Source organism: Podarcis pityusensis, assembly GCF_964106645.2.
Source record: "Podarcis pityusensis genome assembly, chromosome: 10".
NCBI lineage: Eukaryota > Metazoa > Chordata > Lepidosauria > Squamata > Lacertidae > Podarcis > Podarcis pityusensis.
The window spans coordinates 19,619,670-19,638,761 of record NC_138035.1 but is presented as its reverse complement, the minus strand read 5'-3'; the positions used below and the strand labels follow the sequence as shown (position 1 = coordinate 19,638,761).

General features: G+C 43.9%; 1 protein-coding gene across 12 annotated transcripts in view; it reads left to right on the top strand.

Annotated features, from left to right (window-relative positions):
- Window positions 1–18,943, top strand: part of WNK1 (WNK lysine deficient protein kinase 1) — a 105,933-nt gene extending 86,990 nt beyond the window's left edge. For 5 of the 12 annotated variants that reach the window (XM_080971543.1, XM_080971542.1, XM_080971550.1 and 2 more), the window contains 10 exons: window positions 192–278; window positions 1,747–1,816; window positions 3,574–3,647; window positions 4,221–4,864; window positions 6,522–6,724; window positions 8,764–8,943; window positions 9,812–9,904; window positions 12,961–13,002; window positions 15,799–15,980; window positions 16,143–18,943. In XM_080971543.1, the coding sequence (XP_080827669.1) occupies window positions 192–278; window positions 1,747–1,816; window positions 3,574–3,647; window positions 4,221–4,864; window positions 6,522–6,724; window positions 8,764–8,943; window positions 9,812–9,904; window positions 12,961–13,002; window positions 15,799–15,980; window positions 16,143–16,457 (1,890 nt within the window). In that variant the 3' untranslated portion in view covers window positions 16,458–18,943. Of the gene's footprint in view, window positions 1–191; window positions 279–1,746; window positions 1,817–3,573; window positions 3,648–4,220; window positions 4,865–6,521; window positions 6,725–8,763; window positions 8,944–9,040; window positions 9,061–9,811; window positions 9,905–12,960; window positions 13,003–15,798; window positions 15,981–16,142 lie in introns of those variants that run through there. The other 7 variants (XM_080971544.1, XM_080971548.1, XM_080971546.1 and 4 more) reach the window with 7 other exon arrangements.
- Window positions 18,944–19,092: the final 149 nt, after the last annotated feature.

Sequence of the window (19,092 nt, the reverse complement as noted above, 5' to 3'; positions counted from 1 at the left end):
ACATTATAGTGAAGTAAAGTCACATTCATGAATGTTCTATGATTAAAAGATGATAATATTGTGGTCTTCTGCTTAATCATTGAATTTCTGATGTCACTTCAGAATTCTGTTGTAGAATTCAAAATAGTTTAGATGTTACATGTATAGCAAGGTTTAAAGGGGCAACAGTTAACTGTTCCTACTTCCTGCAGTCTCAGCAACCTCTGGAGGACTTGGATGCCCAGTTGAGAAGAGCCTTGAGTCCAGAAAATGTTCCAACAACATCAGCTCCTGCCGGTGTAAGTTTTACTGAACTAGTTACCAAAAAGTTCAACATGCCCATCTGCGTCTGCACTGCTTCTGTGAGATGGAAGCCCAGGACAGAAGGGACATGTTTACCAAGGGGTTACAACTTGCAGGATTCATTTCCAGGGGCTCAAGGGGTGAGCAGGAAGCAATTGGTTTCATGTGGCCGACCACAAGCTCTGGAGTACAAGTGTATATGTGGCTAACGAGGGAAGCAGGATTTTTTGCTTAGAGATTGGGAGAGGCAGTCGTCTCTTGCAGCTACGATGAGTGGAGGCTCCAGGGACAAAATAGATTATTGGCTTAGAACAAAGGTGTCATTGGTTTATTGCCTGTTTCCATGCTGTTTGTTTTGTAGTATTTTAATTGTGGTTGAACCTGATTCTTGTGTTCTTTTTTTAAATGGAAAAGCAGGAGTGGTCAATGCGCTACCCTCCAGTGTTTACTACCCCTTCAGTATAAAATAGGCACCACATACCTTATTTTAGACTCCATTTATACATGTAGAGGTCTATGTATTCCTCCGTGTATGTGCAAGCCCCACATCATGCTATGCTCCTCATAATTACATGCACCATTCTCTACTCTTTAGATATATAAATATATTTCTGAGCTTCAAAAGTAATGAATGTTTTCTGAGAGAGGTTATAGGAGCTCAATAAGTTAAACAGGAAGGTTATTGGTGGGTTTTCTTTTTGGATCTGGTGCCACAACTTTTCTCCCTGACATCTAGTTTTCTGTGTTGAAGTTTTTTGCATGTGGAATAGTATTCAATCATGTGAACCTCCACCTGCAGCCCAGACACAACTTTACCATCTCAGTGAGAACTAGCATTTTCTCCAACTGTGAAAATAGGCAATGGAGTTGTATGGAAAACAAATTGTGTTATATAAAATATAAGGCCTGTACAGTGGAACCTTGGTTCTCAAACTTAATCTGTTCCGGGAGTCCGTTTGACTCCCGAAACCTTTCGAAAAACAAGGCACGGCTTCTGATTGACTGCAGGAGCTTCCTGCACTCAAGTGGAAGCTGCGTCGGATGTTCAGCTTCCGAAAAGCATTCAAAAACCAGAACACTTCTGGGTTTTTGGTGTTTGGGAGCCAAAACGTGCAAATACCAAGGCGTTCGAGAACCAAGGTATGACTGCTATTAGCAACAGCAAAGCTGTTTTTTCAGGGTTTCCCCTCCCCAACTTTAAGATGCTGTAGTGTGTACAGAATCATTTGAAACAGGATGGCCTTTCATATGCTAATACTGGATTTGGGAAGGCTGCTTAAGGAGAGGCCTTGACTTGCTACAGTGGATACTCGTCAGTGCTTTGCTTTGGTATCTGAAGCTTAAGAGAATTGATGTGATCCCGTGAATAACTACGGGCAAATTAGTGCCCTGAATTTTTTTGAAAAGAAAAGGAAATTAGAATATTCTGGTGAACTTTATTTTGTTTGTTTGTATTTTTCATAGCCTCTGCCATCGGTGGCTTCTACAACGGTTACTGGAATGGCATCTGCACCAGAACAGCCTACAAATACTGGTAAGAACCTTTTGGAATGAACAATGTCTGAACAAGAACACTTGCTGCCTGCTGTTTGTTATACTAGATGTTTGTTCATGAATCCTATGCAAAAGGATTATAATCTCAAACGTTTTGGCTTTTGGAATTCTACCTCAAAACAAATGAATAATATTTTTTTTAAAAACCAAGTGATTATGTGGATAGTTTGACACGGGGTGAAAGTACGATTGCTCTTAAGCAGTGACTAAAATGATCTCTAGGGTTCATTCTTTTCCCAGTAGCTTTTATGGGTAGCACATTCCCTTTTGCTCTTTAACAATGATTTGATTGTACTGTGGTCACTCAGGCATTGTAAATATTCAGGCTGTGCACCAGATTTGGCTGAAGCCTGGACTGAATTGGGCCAGTTAGGGAGGAGGGGAATCCCAAGTTGGGTAGAGGCAGCGCCAGACTGAGCCAGGTTGGGCTGCCTGGAACAATCTGGGGCTGTTAGGGAGTGGGGCATTGGTTGGGATTCAGGAGAGGCAGGCAGTCTGTTTCTCCAGCAAACTCCCCACAGGGAATGTGCTGGGGAAGCTGACCCCTGAAGGATTGAATTCTCTGGTAAGCATCTAAAATAGTATTCATTTTGCAAGTCTCTCTTGCTGTTGTAATCTTACCTGGTTTCCTCCAGCACAGCAGCAGCTCCTTCTGCTGAAACCGAACAGGGATTTGCGTTGCCATACAAGGCCCTATAAAGAAAGTGCCTACAGCGGGTCTGGCTTCTGCCGCCTCCATCCACACTACTCATTGCTCCCATCATCAGCCTCAACAAGTTCCCTTCCTGCCTATCTTACCCTTTAAGCAAGCACCAAGCACATCCCGTGGATGCTGCCGGGTCTTGGGAGTCCAGGCTTCTCCCACCTGTGCCATTCCTTGCTGCCACCCAGCTGCCCCTTGAGGCCTTTCAAGTGGAACATACTGCATCTTCCTTGCCAGCCTCTGCTTTTGCGGCACCTCTCAGATGGTGAGGGTAGTGAGTGCTGTGTCTCTTTCCCCACCCATGAACAGGAGGTTTCAGTCCCACTGACTTTCAGGCTCTGCTCTGCCAGTGTGCTCCTGTGGGAAAAGGTCTGGTGAAGCAGCTCCCAGCAGAATTAAATCCTCCTGCTCTGGGGTGAGGTAGGAGGAGATGCAGAGTTTGCTCCTTTCCTCTCGACTCCCCCAGTTGATTTGGGGCTAGATCTGGGCCTGGTGTTTCCCTCATTAGCCTAGGTTTTTTTTTGGGGGGGGGGGGATGCACAGCCTTAGGAAATAGGTCATTGTTTTCCCATTGCAACTTTAGTGTAAAGTTCTTTTCTCTTGTAAGAATTGCTTGCACTTCTCTTCCAACAGGGCCTAATGAGTTAATATGTTAGTAATTCCTTTAGGTTTCTCTTGGGTAGACAAGCAACATTTCTGCCAGTAGAATCCTGTCATGTGTTGTCAAAGCCAATATGAAAATAATCAGTTTTTGTTAAGGAAATGTTCGAATGAGGTACTACATACCTTTTTGTAGAAGGTGAATACTGCATGTTCCCAAAACAAAGCCCCCGCCTACTTAACCCTGGTTACTAGAAAAACTAGAAAAAAGTAAGTTGACTTAACTGAAACTGTTAAAGCAGTTTTGTAACAGCTTCTTTTGAGCTAATTAGAGGAACACATTTCTGATTGACTTTTCTCAGAGAATTTTGTTCACAAACACAGTGGGCAAAAAATTGAATTGCAAATCCTCTTCCCACTTTTCCCCATTTCAGATTCTCAGGATGCAGGAAGCTGTTCCTCAACTACCACCTCAGGAGTTGCAGTTCTTAAGATGGGTCGTTTTCAGGTATTTTACAACGTTTTGTTGTGTCTACCCCAGCTACTGTGTGACTTTTATGGTTCTTACTTTATAGACAGGGAGCTGAGACTGGGACAAGATTGTACAACTGTTATGGCTGCTCTGGCCCATCAGCATCTCAACAACACTCTTGCCCTTTAAGCATTACTAGCATTCTTCAAAAGATGCCCATCTTGTCTCATTATCCATTTTCTGCTTTCATCTTGTGACTATGGTATTTGGTGTCAGCACAAGTTTTTATCAGAAAATGATCTAATGCAGTGGTTGGCTCCTTTTGGAGGGAGAACTGTTTAAAATTGTTCTGGCTTTTTATGTGAAGCCTTGGCACAAACAACCCTTAGTTCCTGTGCCTTACTGTAACTAAGCCTATACATGTGAAGCAGATCCACATATTTTTCTGTTTAACCCTGCTTCCACTTTCTTTTCCTTTTTGTTCTGCGTCCCCTGTGTCAAATTTCAGACTAAGCTGCTCAAGGCAGGAACCTATCATCTTACACTTTGTAAAGTGCCACTCTGTAAAGGTGCTCTGGCTATATTACTGTATGTCTCTATTGTCTCTAGGTGTCAGTAGCTGTGGATGAGCAGAAAGAGAGTGGAAGTAAGCCCAGGCACTTCGACACAAGCAGCTCAGATTCCTCATCTTTGTCTAGCAGCAGCAGCCCTGAGAGTACTCTGGTGAAGCCAACCTCCAGTGGGATAGCCGAGGCCATTGCTGTTACCTCTGCAGATGTGGTGGATGGAGTTTTTTCACAAACTTCCACCGCCCATTTGCAGCCAACCAAGGTTGGGCGTTTCCAGGTGACGACGACAGCAACAGACCAAGTGGGCCGGTTTTCTGTGTCTAAAACTCAAGATGAGGTGACCTGTGTGGAGAGAGAGGTCCCTTCAATAGTCCCTCTGACTGTAAACTCTGAGCACGTTTCTTCTCCCATCAAAACTCCTAAACCAGGGCTTATAGCGAGAAGGCATTCTCTGCATCTGAATGGGCCATCGTCTGAGCTGGAAGCTGCCTTCCTGAGTGGTGCAGCTAAGGAGCAAGATGATGGCTCAAGGAGTCCAGACTCTCTCCATCCACCTGGGTCAAAGATCAGTCTTCCAGTTCAGAGCCTTAGCAACTCATTCAACTCTTCCTACATGAGCAGTGATAATGAGTCGGACATAGAAGATGAAGACTTGAAGTGTGAGCTGCGCCAATTGCGAGAGAAGTAAGTCTTCTCGCCCCCCCCCCGACTTTTTTAAGAGGACATAATGAGTAGAATCATTACTTGATTGAAAGTTTTATCCCGTGTAGTGGGACTAAAAACAGTTATCTGCAGTCAACACTTGCAGGGAATTTGTATAGTGAGGTCTACAATATTTGTCCCCTGTTTTTCTAGTGGAATGAGTGCTTCCTTGCAATTAACATCTCCTTATTAATGGATAGGCAGCAGAGGTTGAGAAAATAGGGGCTTCTCTTAGAGTTCACAGCAGAGGCAAGATTTGAACTGGAGATGTCTGGGACACTGTTCAGTCTTAGGTGCTAAAAATGCATGAGCGGACTAGATGTCTAGCTCTTTAGTATTTTATGAGTGGACTAAAGTACAGAGCTCCCATGCTTCTGGCTTTCTCGCTTTAGCTAATTGGAGATTCAGGTGATTCAGTGTTGAGAATTTCATTCCTCCTGTGCTGCAGATGTGTGTGTGGGATTGTTACATGTCACATGTCTGTTTACATTCCAGCACTGATTGTTGGAGTCTTGTGAGAGGAAATTGAGATACACTGTTTCCGCTCTGTATAGCTCTTGCTTTTGCAACTCTCTCTCCGAGGAAGAAAGACAGAGAGGAGCCATGTTTTCTTTGTTCTGTTACGTTTGATTTAATTTGCAATATATTAGGCTTAGATGTTACTCCTCAAGGCTGAGCTTCTGTTTTGAACTCTGCTTGTTGTGTGCTCATGTCCCTGGATATGGACCACATCAGTGTGACGGGAGACCGTTGGGGGGAGGCACCAGGCCTCGGCGTTCATAAAAGAATTAGAAAAACAGTTCCAAAACTGCCTGGAAAGAACCTCTGGGCTTCCAGGATACTTGGGGCAGTTGAGCCAAGAGAGAAAAATGGATCTGAAGCCAGGGGTGGGGATCTTGTGACCTTCCAGATGTTCTTGTACTCCAGTTCCTACCATCCCTGTCAACTGGCCATGCTGACCTGGGCTGATGAGCTTAGTGTATTATCTATTTATTTCTTTAAAAAAAACCAGACTCAGGGGAGGTTGCAGTGATTAAAACATAATGAAGCACAAGAAAATAAATCAACACAATTAAGTAAAGTATCAACCATCTGTCCATATATTAATATATAGGCCAAACCTTAACGTTCTTGAAACACATGGTGGTCCAAGGTCCCCCATTTCTGATCCAAAGGAACCAGGCTCATCTAGTATCAGTTAACTCCAGGAGTAGGCAGTTGGCAGTGGGAGAAAATGAAGGGCAGGGGAAGAGAATTTAACTACCGATAGTCCATGTGTTTTACAGTAAATGTCCACTTTTCCCACTTTCCTCTCCTCCCCACCCCCTTTATATAGCTATAAAATCCTTAGTACAACAGGAGAATGCTGGGGTGGATTTTTTCTCTCCCCTTCTCCTCCTGAAACTACTTGCTTCTCCCCCTTCACTAGCCTGCCCTGAACTGCCCTGCACTGTTGCATGCTGTTTGGAGCACTCCTCTGAGAGGGTGGTAATCCACTGTCATACTGTATGCAGCCGTAGTTGTATAGGATAATGCCTAGATAAATAGCTTCTAATCTGGGTTCACTTCTTGTCCATCCATTATTAGGATAATTTAGTGGTATGAAAAGTGACACATATTTGCTTTCCTATTCATTTAGGCACCTTAAAGAGATCCAAGAGCTTCAAAGTCGCCAAAAGATGGAGATTGAACTGCTTTACACGAAACTAGGCAAGGTACCTCCAGCAGTAATCATCCCTCCTGCCGCTCCTCTGTCAGGCAGGCGAAGAAGACCCACTAAAGGAAAAGGCAGCAGATCCAGCCGCAGCAGTTCCCAGGGTAACAAGAGCCCTCAAATTTTGGGTAAGACACTTTAGAAATGGCCATGGGTTGGGTAAGTTGGCTTTGTGTAGTGTCTTGTGACTTTTTGTTTAATATGGGCTGCTTAATATGGGCTCGACTGGCTACCATGAACTCTCCTACTGCAAATTCTCCTTCCAACTGCCACTGATCTTTATCCCACTTCCTTCAAGGAGCTCAGAGTAGTGCACATGATCGCTGCCTCTCTCTTCCTTTTGTAATGTAGATTAAGCTGAAAGCAGGTGGCTGGCTTTCTGTTTCTTAGTGAGCTTTATGTCTCACTGGCAACTTGAACCAGGGATGGGGATATTTTTGTTCTTATCCTTATTTCCCCACACCTGGTGAGCCAAATTTGACAGGTGTGCGGGGTGCCTACGTCTCAATCACCTGACATCACTATGATGCCATGTGACATTGCACTCTGAAGCCCTTCAAAGGATACTGCAGGGCTGTTGGAAAGTGTTTTGCAAACAGCCCAGTGCTGCTCTTCAAACCTGGGAAAACTGGAGGTTTAAGTAGCAGCTTGAGGCTCTTTGTAACAGGGCTTTCCAACAGCCCTGCACTGTGCTTTGAAGCAGCATGCAGCAGGATTGAAGTCTCCACTCCTCAGCGGATGAGTGGAGACTTCCAATTCTGCTCTCAGCAGGGTTCTCAGCAGGATTTAACTCCCCTCTCCATCAGCGGATGAGCAGAAAGTTAAATTCTTCTGCAGTTCCCTGTGGAGAACTGGTTTGTGCAGCTAACACAGAAGGCAACCCCATGCCCCCAACAATCATCTGGTGCCTCCCTGCCCATCACTGTGGCAACAGTTGATTGGCAGGAGGGTGTGATTTTGAAGAAATAGCCTGGCTGGACAAATTGGGGGCCCTGTTTGACGAAGATATGCCTGCAGGTTAGGTTCCCCACCCCCAGAAACCCAGGTCTCCTCAGCTCACGTTCAGCTGTCTTTATCCACAACACCACTCAAGTGTTACGCAAAACGTAGGCACCAAAGTTGTATTCCATAGCCTTTTCACTGTGCGTTTTAGACTTTAGATGAAAACTCAAGAAGTGCTGAGGGATTGTATTGGGCAAAGCAAGGCTTCCTGCAGCATATTTCTGTGGGGTATGTGCAGTGAAGACATGCAGTAAGGTGTTTATTGTTTACTGCCTTGTAGATTTGAATTTTAAGATGTGGAATGTAAATATAACTAATTAGTCCTCTGTTACCGTACCCAGTAGAAACAGGTGGATGCTGAGTCTTAATTTGTGTGTACTGCCCTTGTTGACGGAGTATTCTTTCCATTGTTAGCCACAAGCAGCAGTGTAGCAGTCCTGTGAAAGCTTTTCATTTTTTGGCCTGTGTTCATTTCTCCCATTAGCTGTTGCTGGTTTCAGCCTAGTTTAATATCTAAAGCAGGGGTGGGAAACCTCTGGCCCACAGGCCTAATCAGGCCTTGCATAGCTCCCAGTTTGGCCTACAAGGCCATTTTCCTCCATGCCATACCGACCTACCGCACACACAACATAATCAGATGTGATGTCAGGTGAGGGGCAGGTAGAGCCTTAAAGTGCATTCCCAGTTGTGCATTGGCAAGGGAGATTTGCTGTCATGCATGGGAAGTTCTATTGGCTGATATATGGTAGTTTAAAGCCCTTTTTTCTGCAGGAATTGTCTCTGTTGTAGTGAAGTGCAGCTTATCCCTGCAAAAAGCAGGTTTGAAGTTGCTGCCTGTCAACTGATGAGTGGCAACTTCAAGTCAACTGATGAGTCGCAACTTCAAGCCCACTGGATTGTATTTGCTACCATGTTTCCTGGTAGCACAGCTGGTCTCTGCAGAAAGCAGGCACCCACCAGTTAAAGTGGGCCACTGGAGTTGGGGTAACCCACAACTAGGCCCCCCAACTGGATCCAACTCCCTACCCCTGATCTAGAGTTTCCTTTTATGTGCCAGCAGAGGTCATCCTTAAGAAGTGAAATATGAACACTGTGCATTTGGGATGGGGAAACTTAAGTACCCATCATGTTGCCAGTGTCCTGATTTGCTTCCCTCTCTCCCTAGGCAATCTGTCTGCTCAGAGTGCACCTTCGGTCTTGCCCCAACAGCAGACCCTCCACCCTCCTGGCACTGTCCAAGAGACAGGACAGAACCATCTGTTACAGCCTCTGAAACCATCTCCTTCTAGTGAGAACCTCTACTCTGCCTTTACTAGTGATGGTGCCATTTCTGCGCCAGGCCAAGGTAAATATTGTAGATTAGCAGCATGGAGAGAAACGTGACTGGGGGCTGAGGTGGGGGATTAAATACCCTGCTACATTTCAGATTATCTCCTTCATAGGATGAAGCTGTGAGGCCTGGGACACTCCGGCAAGTAATATTAAGGATATGACAGTGAAGGTTGCCCTGTATGTTTTTGCACCTTCCACATCAAGGAGAGATGATGGAGGGGAAAAGCTTGAGGGAGATAGTGTAATATGTTCTCCCTGGATAAATTGGGAGCGTGTCAACTTTCCTTGCACAAGTTAGAAGTTTATCATGGTCCCTGTGAGACCATATTTGAATTTGCAGTTTGCATGCATAACATACTCATTTCTGACACACACATTAATGGTGTGGGTGGAGTGGCAGTATGTTGCTTCAGGACAAGGAGGTGGGTATATCAATACAAGAATAGAATATGCTACTGCTTCTTCCAAGTCACCTTCCTAATGAGAAGGGAGCTTCTGCTCATTCCTTTTTAACCATATGAGCCATACTAACCTGTACCTCATGTGTCTTTCAAGTTGTGCAATGTATTATGTCAATGTGTGCATTGGCTGTTTTATATCACTTGTGGCATGCAACCCTCTTCCTGCTGGATGAACTATTGGAGGATAGCTCTGTTCCAGTTGAGGAAACAAACATGATTTTGGGAGTGGGGGTGGGGGACAGAAGAGTCCTGGCTCCTTGTGTCTTGCAAATGCTCCTCTACCAGTGAGGTTCTTTTCTCTTGTGTCTTGCTAGTGCATTTCACCACCAGCTTAAAGAGTTTTCTAACATCTTGTAGTTGTGTTCTGTCTCTCTTCTCTTCTCCTTGTTCTTCCCCTCTTTTATTTTTGTTTTATCACAGGGTGTGTGAAGTTTAACTGTGCATCTGAGCGGGTGACATTCAAGCCTGGTGGCAGGAGGACCCGATTTCTGAGTACGCCCTGCTTGGCTCTTTGTGTGTAACACCTTTACTCCTTCCTCGTCTTTTTGTTTTCTGCTACTTGGATCTGTTGTCACATGCTGTCCATTCACATCTGCCTTCTTGTGTCTCTCCAACCCCAGGGCTTGGCTGAGTTGCTCTTAAGTATATCCTCCAGAAAGCTGTCTTAAAAAATTATTGTGCTGCTCAGCCAAAAGGCTACAATGGTAGTGGCTTATGTTTTTCAAGTTTTAATGATGCTTTGGGTAGCAAACTCCTTTCCTCAGTTTATAGTCTTCCCTGTAGTAACTGCAGGGAAGGCCATGATAGAACCTTTCCTAGTGGTTCAGCTGGGATTCTGTGCAGACCTGGACCAGTTTGCATAACTCTGAAGAGGCACAGCCAGCTGTTTATTTGTTTGGGCTGAGTGTGTATGTGGCAGTGACTGTCACACTGCTTCAACATGCATAGCAGCAATTCAGGGTTGAGGGCTGTGTCTATTGTTGAATTGGTGCTCATGATGGAACATTTCATAGAATTGTAGAGTTGGAAAGGTTCCCAAGGGTCATCTAGCTCAACCCTTTGCAGTTCAGGAATCTCAGCTAAAGCATCCATGACAGATGTCTCCTGCTTTTCCACCAAAGGACTTGAAATCAAGACAATAGTCCAGGAAGCAGTGTGATTAGTATCTACTTTTGGAGCTATGGGCATTGTACCTCGTTGTTACTCCTGTTGGAGGGAATTGCTAGCTTTTTTTGCCACTTCACCCCACCAGCTCAATTCTTAGCAGAGGCAAATGTTTAAGGTCCCTGTCTCTTGACTAAAATAGGAACTTGGGAAGGGATTATTTGTATTAGCTCATGAGTTGCATAGCGATATGATCAGTTTAGCATATGGGTGCCTTATTCAGGTTTAGACATGCAAAACCTACTTCATGCTTCATCAGTTTTAGTTAGAAGAGTGACTTGTGGGAATGTATTCTTGAATGGGAAGTGCCAATGTTTGAGAAAGGGTATTCCCTCTTCCTGTGCTTTGGAAGGGAAATGTAATCCCTTAATAATTGGGATTAAGATGCTTCCAGCATAAATATTTCTTGTGCTGCATCTCATGTGTTGCTTGGCACACTGTCCTTGCAGAGTATAAAAACATGTTCAGCCTGCTTTGCTGGAGCTATGTATTAAACTTCTGAAATTAATGGCGTTTAAAGGACTATAAGGCACTTAAATAATATAGACCTAATAAAAGGATTAAAATTATAGCCAAAGGAATTGAGCTCTAAAAATAGCTGTTCTACATACATTTGATTGGGTCTGTCTCCAACTTCTACTGAGCTAGACAGGGCCATGGAAATAGGTGGAAATGGATGGGTTGGTTGTGCTGTGATTCTCCAGCAGTTTGACTTCACCCCCGGAGGCACACTCCATTTTCTCTCAAGACGGACAGATGCCAACAACATGTGTCTATTGAATTGTGTGCTTATGCTGCAGATAGAATACTATTTTCCTGGGTGTGCAAATTGTATTATTCTTCCCAGACTTAAAAAAACAAGCAGGATCTTTGGATCCTATTTTTGAAGAGCATCTGTCCATGTACACTGAGCAGCAGCTCAGCCACGCCAGGGATTTTTCTGTGCCTGTACCTAATGAGCCGAGCAGCAGATTCCAAGACAGCCTTGCACAAGGACAGCTACAATGAAAATCATAAGATGATGATATTTGACTTCAGAGAAGTTAAAAGAAACTACCTTTTTAGGATTTGAACTTGCAGCACTGCTTTAGCCTCATTGTACTTGGTTTTTAGTTGCTTGGGGCAACTGGAGTACTCTTTAAATCATGCATATTTATTCTTATTTAAAGTATTTATATCCTGCCTTTTAATCCATATGGATCTATAGGGTGGCTGGCCAGCACCCATCATAAAAACTCTGGCAGAACAACATGCAGCTCTTCTCCCCATCTCAGGCTTCTTAACTGGAAATCTTAATGTGGACAGTGTGAGGCAGATCTGAAAGGATCTGCAAAAAATAGTGATAAAGCCAGGACTAAGAACTAGCTTCTCCCAGAAAACATTGAATTGCAATAAAAGATTAATAAGAGATCAAGGAGTAGCCACCCTTTATTATTGTGGTGGATAATTAATAAATAGCAAAGATACGGCTAATCTTGCTGCACACTTGCTCTAGTTTTAATGTGGCTCTTGAACAGGAGGTACCTTTGTGAACTAAGATCCATGATGGGGAGACAGAAAATGCTACTTTGGTCTCTGGAAGTAATGGCATATGTGCAGTACCCTCTGCTGCATCCCTCAGTTTATTGCAGCTGTCCTGTAAAACAAGGCAGCACTTGTGGAAGCACGGCTTGGCTTGATGCTCAGTTTGTTTACAGGTTTCTTGTTTTACTGGATTTTGACCCGACATCCTATCACAGATTCTGGGATGGTGGGAAAAGGTTTCTGTTAGAAGTTAGAAGACTGGGCACAAATAACGGGTGGGTTCTTGATAGCTGGAGAAGAAGTGGAAGAGATTCAACAGGTATGTCCCTACCTCTGGTGGCACTGATGTTCTAGGAAATAGGGAATCAGAGAATGTCAGAATCGAACCATTATAATGTACTCTCAAAACTGCAGGAAGTTTTTATGCCATTCCTTTTTCAGTCAGAAGGAGAAATCTGATCAGCTGGGCATAAATTAAAGATTTAGTCCAGTGTTCAGTTCAGGATTTGGTTGACTTTCAGTTGAACTGGACTGAAACTTTGTTTTCTCCAATCAGTAAGAGTACCTGAACTGTTGTCTGAGACTCACTCAGTCTAACTCACCCAAACCTACTTAATATTGGATGAAATGATTAGGCCACAATCTTAATACCTGTGAGAGATACAGGTGCATAAACTAAATGTGAATTTTGTTGCAGCTCCTCCAGTTGCTACTGCGTGTCTTGCTAGAAAAGTCCTGAAAGAATCAAAAGCAGTGTCACCAAAGGACAGGGTCCTGTTGTATTCTCCCCTCTTTATAACCAGGCTATTTGTGCTGTTTGCTTGACACTAAATGTTTCTCACTGTTTCTCCCTAACAAAATGCTTTCTCTTTGTGCTTCAGGGAAGATGGTGAAAAAAGTCTGCCCTTGCAACCAGCTCTGTAGTAATTATTGCATTTTGGTTACTTCTGAACTCTTGATTGCCAAGCTGCTGTGTTTAAGTTTTCCTCTGATCTCTGAAGCTTAACCTCCCTGAATCTGTCTTGAGCACAGCATCTGTCTCTGTGTCCCTTTCTAACTTGTTTCTGCACTAACACTGCAAAAGGCCTGGCCACCTCACAATGGCAGTTCCTTGCTGGAATGGCATGTTTTGACTATCAGTCACCTGTGTCCTCCTTGCTGACGAGGAATGATGCCAAAGTGTACATTAGCACAAGTAATTTGCAGCATTTTGGGTCAGAAGGCAAAATCTCCCTCGTTCATGGGCTTTGTGTACAGTGATCATAGCGGAAGGGGTTTGCCCTAAGCACTGATCCAATTTCAAAAGGAGTTTCCATATCTTACTAAGAGGAAGGGCAAGGACCCAGATGTCCAGGAGAAAGTGTCATCATCGATGAAGAGTCAGTAAATGGGAGTGAAGCAAATTGGCAGCGTTAAGGTGGGGAAGGGGCAGCGGCGTGTGCAGTGATGTGACTCACAGGGCCAGTTAAGCCTCTGCATTTGTTCCGTTGTATGAAGAGCCGAAATAAGTTTCTGTAACGTTTGCTGTGACTGAGCAAGATTGGAGGGAGGTTTTTCCCCCATGGTCACTGACCTAAGTGCTCGTCAGACTCTTCTTGATGGCTGGTTCAGTAGATGAAGTGTCTCGAGAACTGGCTTCATAATAAACCAGACATAAGAGTATTTTCAATACAGCTCACATTTAATATGACATTCCCTCTTACATTTTAGTTTTAGAGGGTTCCTGAGACAATCTGGTGCATTTTCAACAGCTTGTAAAGTAAAAAGCCAAACATTAACAGACCCCATCTATCAATTCTGGGTTGAAACTCTCTCCCCACCCCCAATTACTTAGAGATGCAAGCAGGGCAGAGTCTGGGCACTACACTTACCAACAAGAGCTGTGTTTTCTGGCCATCAGGAAGGGGCTGATGGATATGTGCTGGTCCCTGCATGAAATTGTAGTCAGGAGAATGCACTGATATTTTATTGGTACCATGTATCAAGATTCTTACCACCACCACCACTTTCTAAAAATCTGTGTTGCCTGTTCCCTCTACTATTCTTCAGGTTGCTCATTTTTTTTACTTAGATGTGTGTTTGTGTTCCAGTTTCTCTCACACTACATGGCTGAATCTTGTTGCATCACAAGTATAGTTTCCTTTGCATGTAACACAGTTACGATCTTATTACTATTAACTCCACATTCCTTCCTCTCACCTGGGCAGAGGATTCTTCCGCCTTCCTCTTCCCTGCATGTGGATGAGCACTACTCCCAACTTATTTAGTAGTTTTTTTGGGGGGACTGCTGTGTCTTTCACCACCTTGGCTAGTTTTATCCGCTTGTTTGTATTTCACAATGCAGTGGCACCTTGCTCAGTTGCTCTAACCAATTATAATGTTTTGAATTCTTGTCTAATCTGGCTTGGATTCAGGGAGGCCAGTTTTATCCCAAAGAATCAAGGGTCCAGTTAAGTTGCCAGTACCTATGACTTTGCTTCTGACAGCAAGTTCTTGAGCAGTGGGAATGGATTATCAGAGTTTTTAGATTGAGTCTTGTGCAGTGGGAACTCTTGGTTCCCTCTTTGACTTCTTTTAAAGCTTCGATTCCATTATTTTGACAGTCCCAGGAGCAAGTCGGGTGGAATTAATGAGCTACCTTCTACTGGTCTAATTGGTGTTTCCTAAGCTGTTTTTCATCAAGTTGTACCTTAACTCCTTCCTTGTGTTGAAATAGGAAGGCCTTTTCAGTGGACTTGAATTGTACTTCAGGCTTTCCCAGATGCACTTCTTGTACAGTCTTGAGCAATGCAATGGGCTCATTGGCTTCTATACATTGGAGACAGTGTCCTATCTCAGTGGTCATGGTGCTTGTTTCATAGCACACGTGGGGTTCTCAACACTCTTGCATTTAGGTTGCTGCTTCCTGAATAACCATTTTGGACAACCAAAAACAACTTTTTCACACCATTCCACTACAGATTTGCTATAGAATGGCCATCACAGCAGAAACTTGGATGCTTTGGATTTCCCTTCATTCTTAGAATTTGATCCTACCAGGTGCCATATTCTAAATAGAAACAGTTCCTTGCATTTCTCTTTGCAGAGCTGTATAAAGTTCTGTATGGCGTGAAACCCAAATGTGCAGATTCTCTGGAAGCTGCCATCTGAGTTGGAAGCACCAGGTGATTGTTTTCCGCTTCCTTTTGGCACTGTTGTGCTTGGACAGTAAGCCAGCAGGTTCAGGTACATTCACGCAGATGGAAGTACCTGCCAGTAATACAATGTCTCGTTCCAGTAACGAGTCCCTGGGGCTTCTTAGTTTCCATCTGCAGAGCAGAGCAGCTGTCTGTGCTGAGTGAGTGGGCAGAGTTGGCAGTAGCATTAACTTGATATAATAGGTGCTTGTTGACAATGTAGAGGAACCCATTAATCATGGACCTGTCATTGATACCAAAAGCTAGTTCATTCCCCAGTGGAAAATGGCAACGTTGCAGACCACCCACTGATCTGGAAAATAACACACAATTACATGATTAACCTAATAGGAGTGAAACTGCTAGCTGAGCCCTAAATCCCTTCCTCTTCATTATGTCCTGGTACTGAATTGTAGAATTCATGTGCATGGCTTTTTAAACTCTTGCTTTCTCCTATTTTTCCATTGTAGCTATAGTTTTGATGGCCTTCAGGAGCTATCATACAGTCAGGTTTAAATGACAGCCATTGCTTTGCTCTTCTAGGGACCAGCAGTACAAACACTGTTGCGGGTACAGTGAACAGCCAGGCACCTCAGTCTCAGCCTCCTGCCTCTAGTCGAAAAGGGACCTTTACGGATGACCTGCACAAGCTAGTAGACAACTGGGCTCGCGATGCCATGAGCCTCTCTGGCAAGAAAGGAGGCAAGGGGCATGGCAATTATGAGGTAAGTACTTGCTTGTGGCTTTGTGTCTGGTCGTAGGCACTCAGCCGACTTACAAGTCATTCATGGAAGAATCTGACACATTTCTGAGGGAGAAGCCTCTAAGGACTGTGTTAACATTGTTTGGCAATTCTGAAATAACCTCGGGTTGGGTTTTGTTTTTAGGGCCCAGGAATGGCAAGGAAGTTCTCTGCACCAGGTCAGCTCTGCATCTCGATGACGTCCTCCCTCGGTGCTACACCCATCTCTGCTGCGTCAGCTACCTCCCTAGGTCACTTCACAAAGGCCATGTGCCCCCCTCAGCCATACGGTTTCCCAGCAGTGCCCTTTGTAGCTCCCTGGAGCGGGACAGGTGGTCCAGCACCGCAGCCTTTAGGCCAGTTCCAGCCTGTAGGTGCCACCTCATTGCAAAGCTTCAACATCAGCAACTTGCAGAAATCCATCAGCAACCCCCCTGGCTCTAATCTGCGGACCACTTAATGAGACCCAGGCATGCTGCTGGGTAGACTTGAGGGGGGAGATCGGGCCCTGAATCAACCACTAGGCTGCAGTGAACTGGCTATTAGCGCCCAAAGGGGAGGGGGGTGAATTTCCTCCTCTAACCATTGCTCTCTGCTCTCCGTAAGAAAAGCCCTCCATTTTGAATATGGGGAGAAGAGTGATCAGGATCTTCCACGATGGGACATGCTTCCTCTCGTCTGTGGCAAGTGTGTAAAGATGAAAGCTACCACACAAGCCAAGGGCTTCGTGCTGTAAAATTCATTTGGCTTAAGATGCTGAATCTACATGGGTTGAGACGGGAGAATTGTTGTTAGTTTTAGCATGAATCTTTAGTATGCCATTTGTCTTGCTCTGAGGAATTAAGCCGGGGGTGGGGGGAGCTGTCCATTATTTCCATGTCTCTTCCTTCCGTCAGACCATCACACCGAAGTTCCTGAGCTGATGGGGCACACAAGTGGACTTGCAGAACAGCCCGTGCTTTGACATAGGTCATTACTGCTTTAAGTAAAAGATATTAACAGCTTTGACTGCAGCATTAGAGCAATTTAAATTGTTTAGAAGACAAATTTTTAAAAAAGTTCCCTGCGGACATGTACTTACCATCAGTTTTGATGTGGAAACACTGTGATATATAAATGTTGTTGGACAACAGTAGTTTAAAAAAAATGAGTGGCATATAGAGGGTTAAACAGTTAAAAAGGAAAAAAAATGGGGGAAAAGCTAGCTATATCCTGATACTTATTGGAGACACTTTAACTTTTTTTCCTTTGTATTTTCATTGTATTAGATAAATGTGAATGTATAATTGTATAAATTAATGTACTTGAATACTTGTCTGTTCTCCCAGTATGCTTGCTGGATATTTTAGTGCCTTGGACTTTTATTGCTTCTACAGTTAGCATCACCTTCCCAGCAGACTTTCGCCAGGCAGAGGGAGGTTATTTGGATATAGTCACTGGAATACCAAAGGCATAACACATTGGATGCTTATACTGTAATAGTGTCGAGAGTAGGTGTTGGAGGGGGAGCTATTGCAGCTTTTGTGTCGGAAGAGTAAAGCTATGGAGTGGTGGGGGAAACTGATGTGGCTGATGCAGCAGCAGTGAGGGATTTATGCGGAGGTGCTGAAGAGAATGAACACAGTGTCCAGAGTAGAAGCTGGGTTGTTGAGAATAAGGGAAGTGGGGGGAAAGAGGGACATCTTTGAAGAGGTAAGCACCTACGGGTGGGTTGACTTTTAAGCTATAAAGGTTTTTTAGTAAGGGTAATGTATGTCAAGGGATTGGAGCGATCACTCTGGAGAGGGAGGGTGTTTGCTGGGATTTGCTCCCCCCCTGCCCTGCCTGTCAATCCAATCCTGAAAGTCCAGGAACACATCTTCCTGGTGCAGCATCCATTGCTAAGGATGGATACACTTGAAACAGCCAGCATCAAAAACAACTTTTTCTTTCTATGTCTAAAGGACTTAAAACTGGTACCAGGACTGTAACTAACTGTGTTGCCTTTTAGTAGGTGTGCTATATCTCCTACTCGCCTTCCTCTTTCTAACTTAAAATACTGGTTCCCCGATCAAATGAAATAACTGCAACCAACTAGTATTACTTTGCATTGCAGCAGCAGGCTGTGAAGTCAAAGTACTTCTGCTTTGGACTTGGAAGCAGCTTTACTGCTTGGTCTGGAAGTCTGTTTTCTCTTTCCCCACCCCTGGAAGTCCTCTAAAGTTAGCAAGGACATTTGTTCTTTCTGTATTTCTTTCACTCTTCCCTCAAACATATGCACAAGTCTTTCTTTCTTTTCTTCCCTTCGCCTCAAGTTGAAGTTTACAGTGGTTTTGTCAGGCAGAGGTAGGATTTGGACCCGGTGGCTGAAAACAAAAGACGCAAGTCTAGGTGGCTGGGATTCAACAACTTTTCAGACTTAAAAAAAAAAAGTCCTCACAGGTGTGATGGGAAATTCAAGGTGAGGTTGATGTGCAGAAAGCAGGAAGGAGCAATGGATGAAAAGATGCCACCAAATGTTAGAAGATCTAGTCAGCTGAGTGTTGCACAAGGATAGTATTTTGGTTTAATATGTTTGAGGTCGAGTTTTCACTTAGTTATGCAAGTACTGGTTTTATTTACCATTGATTTCCCTCCTGTGGATGAAATAACTGAGGTCTAGAGGAATTAACTAATGCTACTGAACTGTTAAATTATTTTGTGTTATTACACTTTGAATACCTTTTTCCACAAGATCTGTTTCTGAATTACAGATGTTTTCTTTACATTATTTAACAATGTACACTGTAAAAAAATAAAATAAAATGAATTCAAACCTTGGGCTTCCCTGGCCGTAGTTAATGGTATGTTTTGCACTAAATCCAGGCATTGCGCTTCCTGTATGATTGCGCTTTGTGCTGCAGTTTGTTACCTTCTTTGTAGATATTTAATGAAATCATTCAAATAAACCAAACCTGCTTTTGTTGAGCTGTGGTTTTTCATTTCGAATGGCCTTGGTTCCTCCAGTGCCCGAAGCTTAACAATTGTTAGTGAGCCCTTGTTACTCCCACTAGCATTATTGTTAACAATCATTTGAGTTTGAAGGAGTGCAGGTGCCTTCAAACGAATATTTAAAT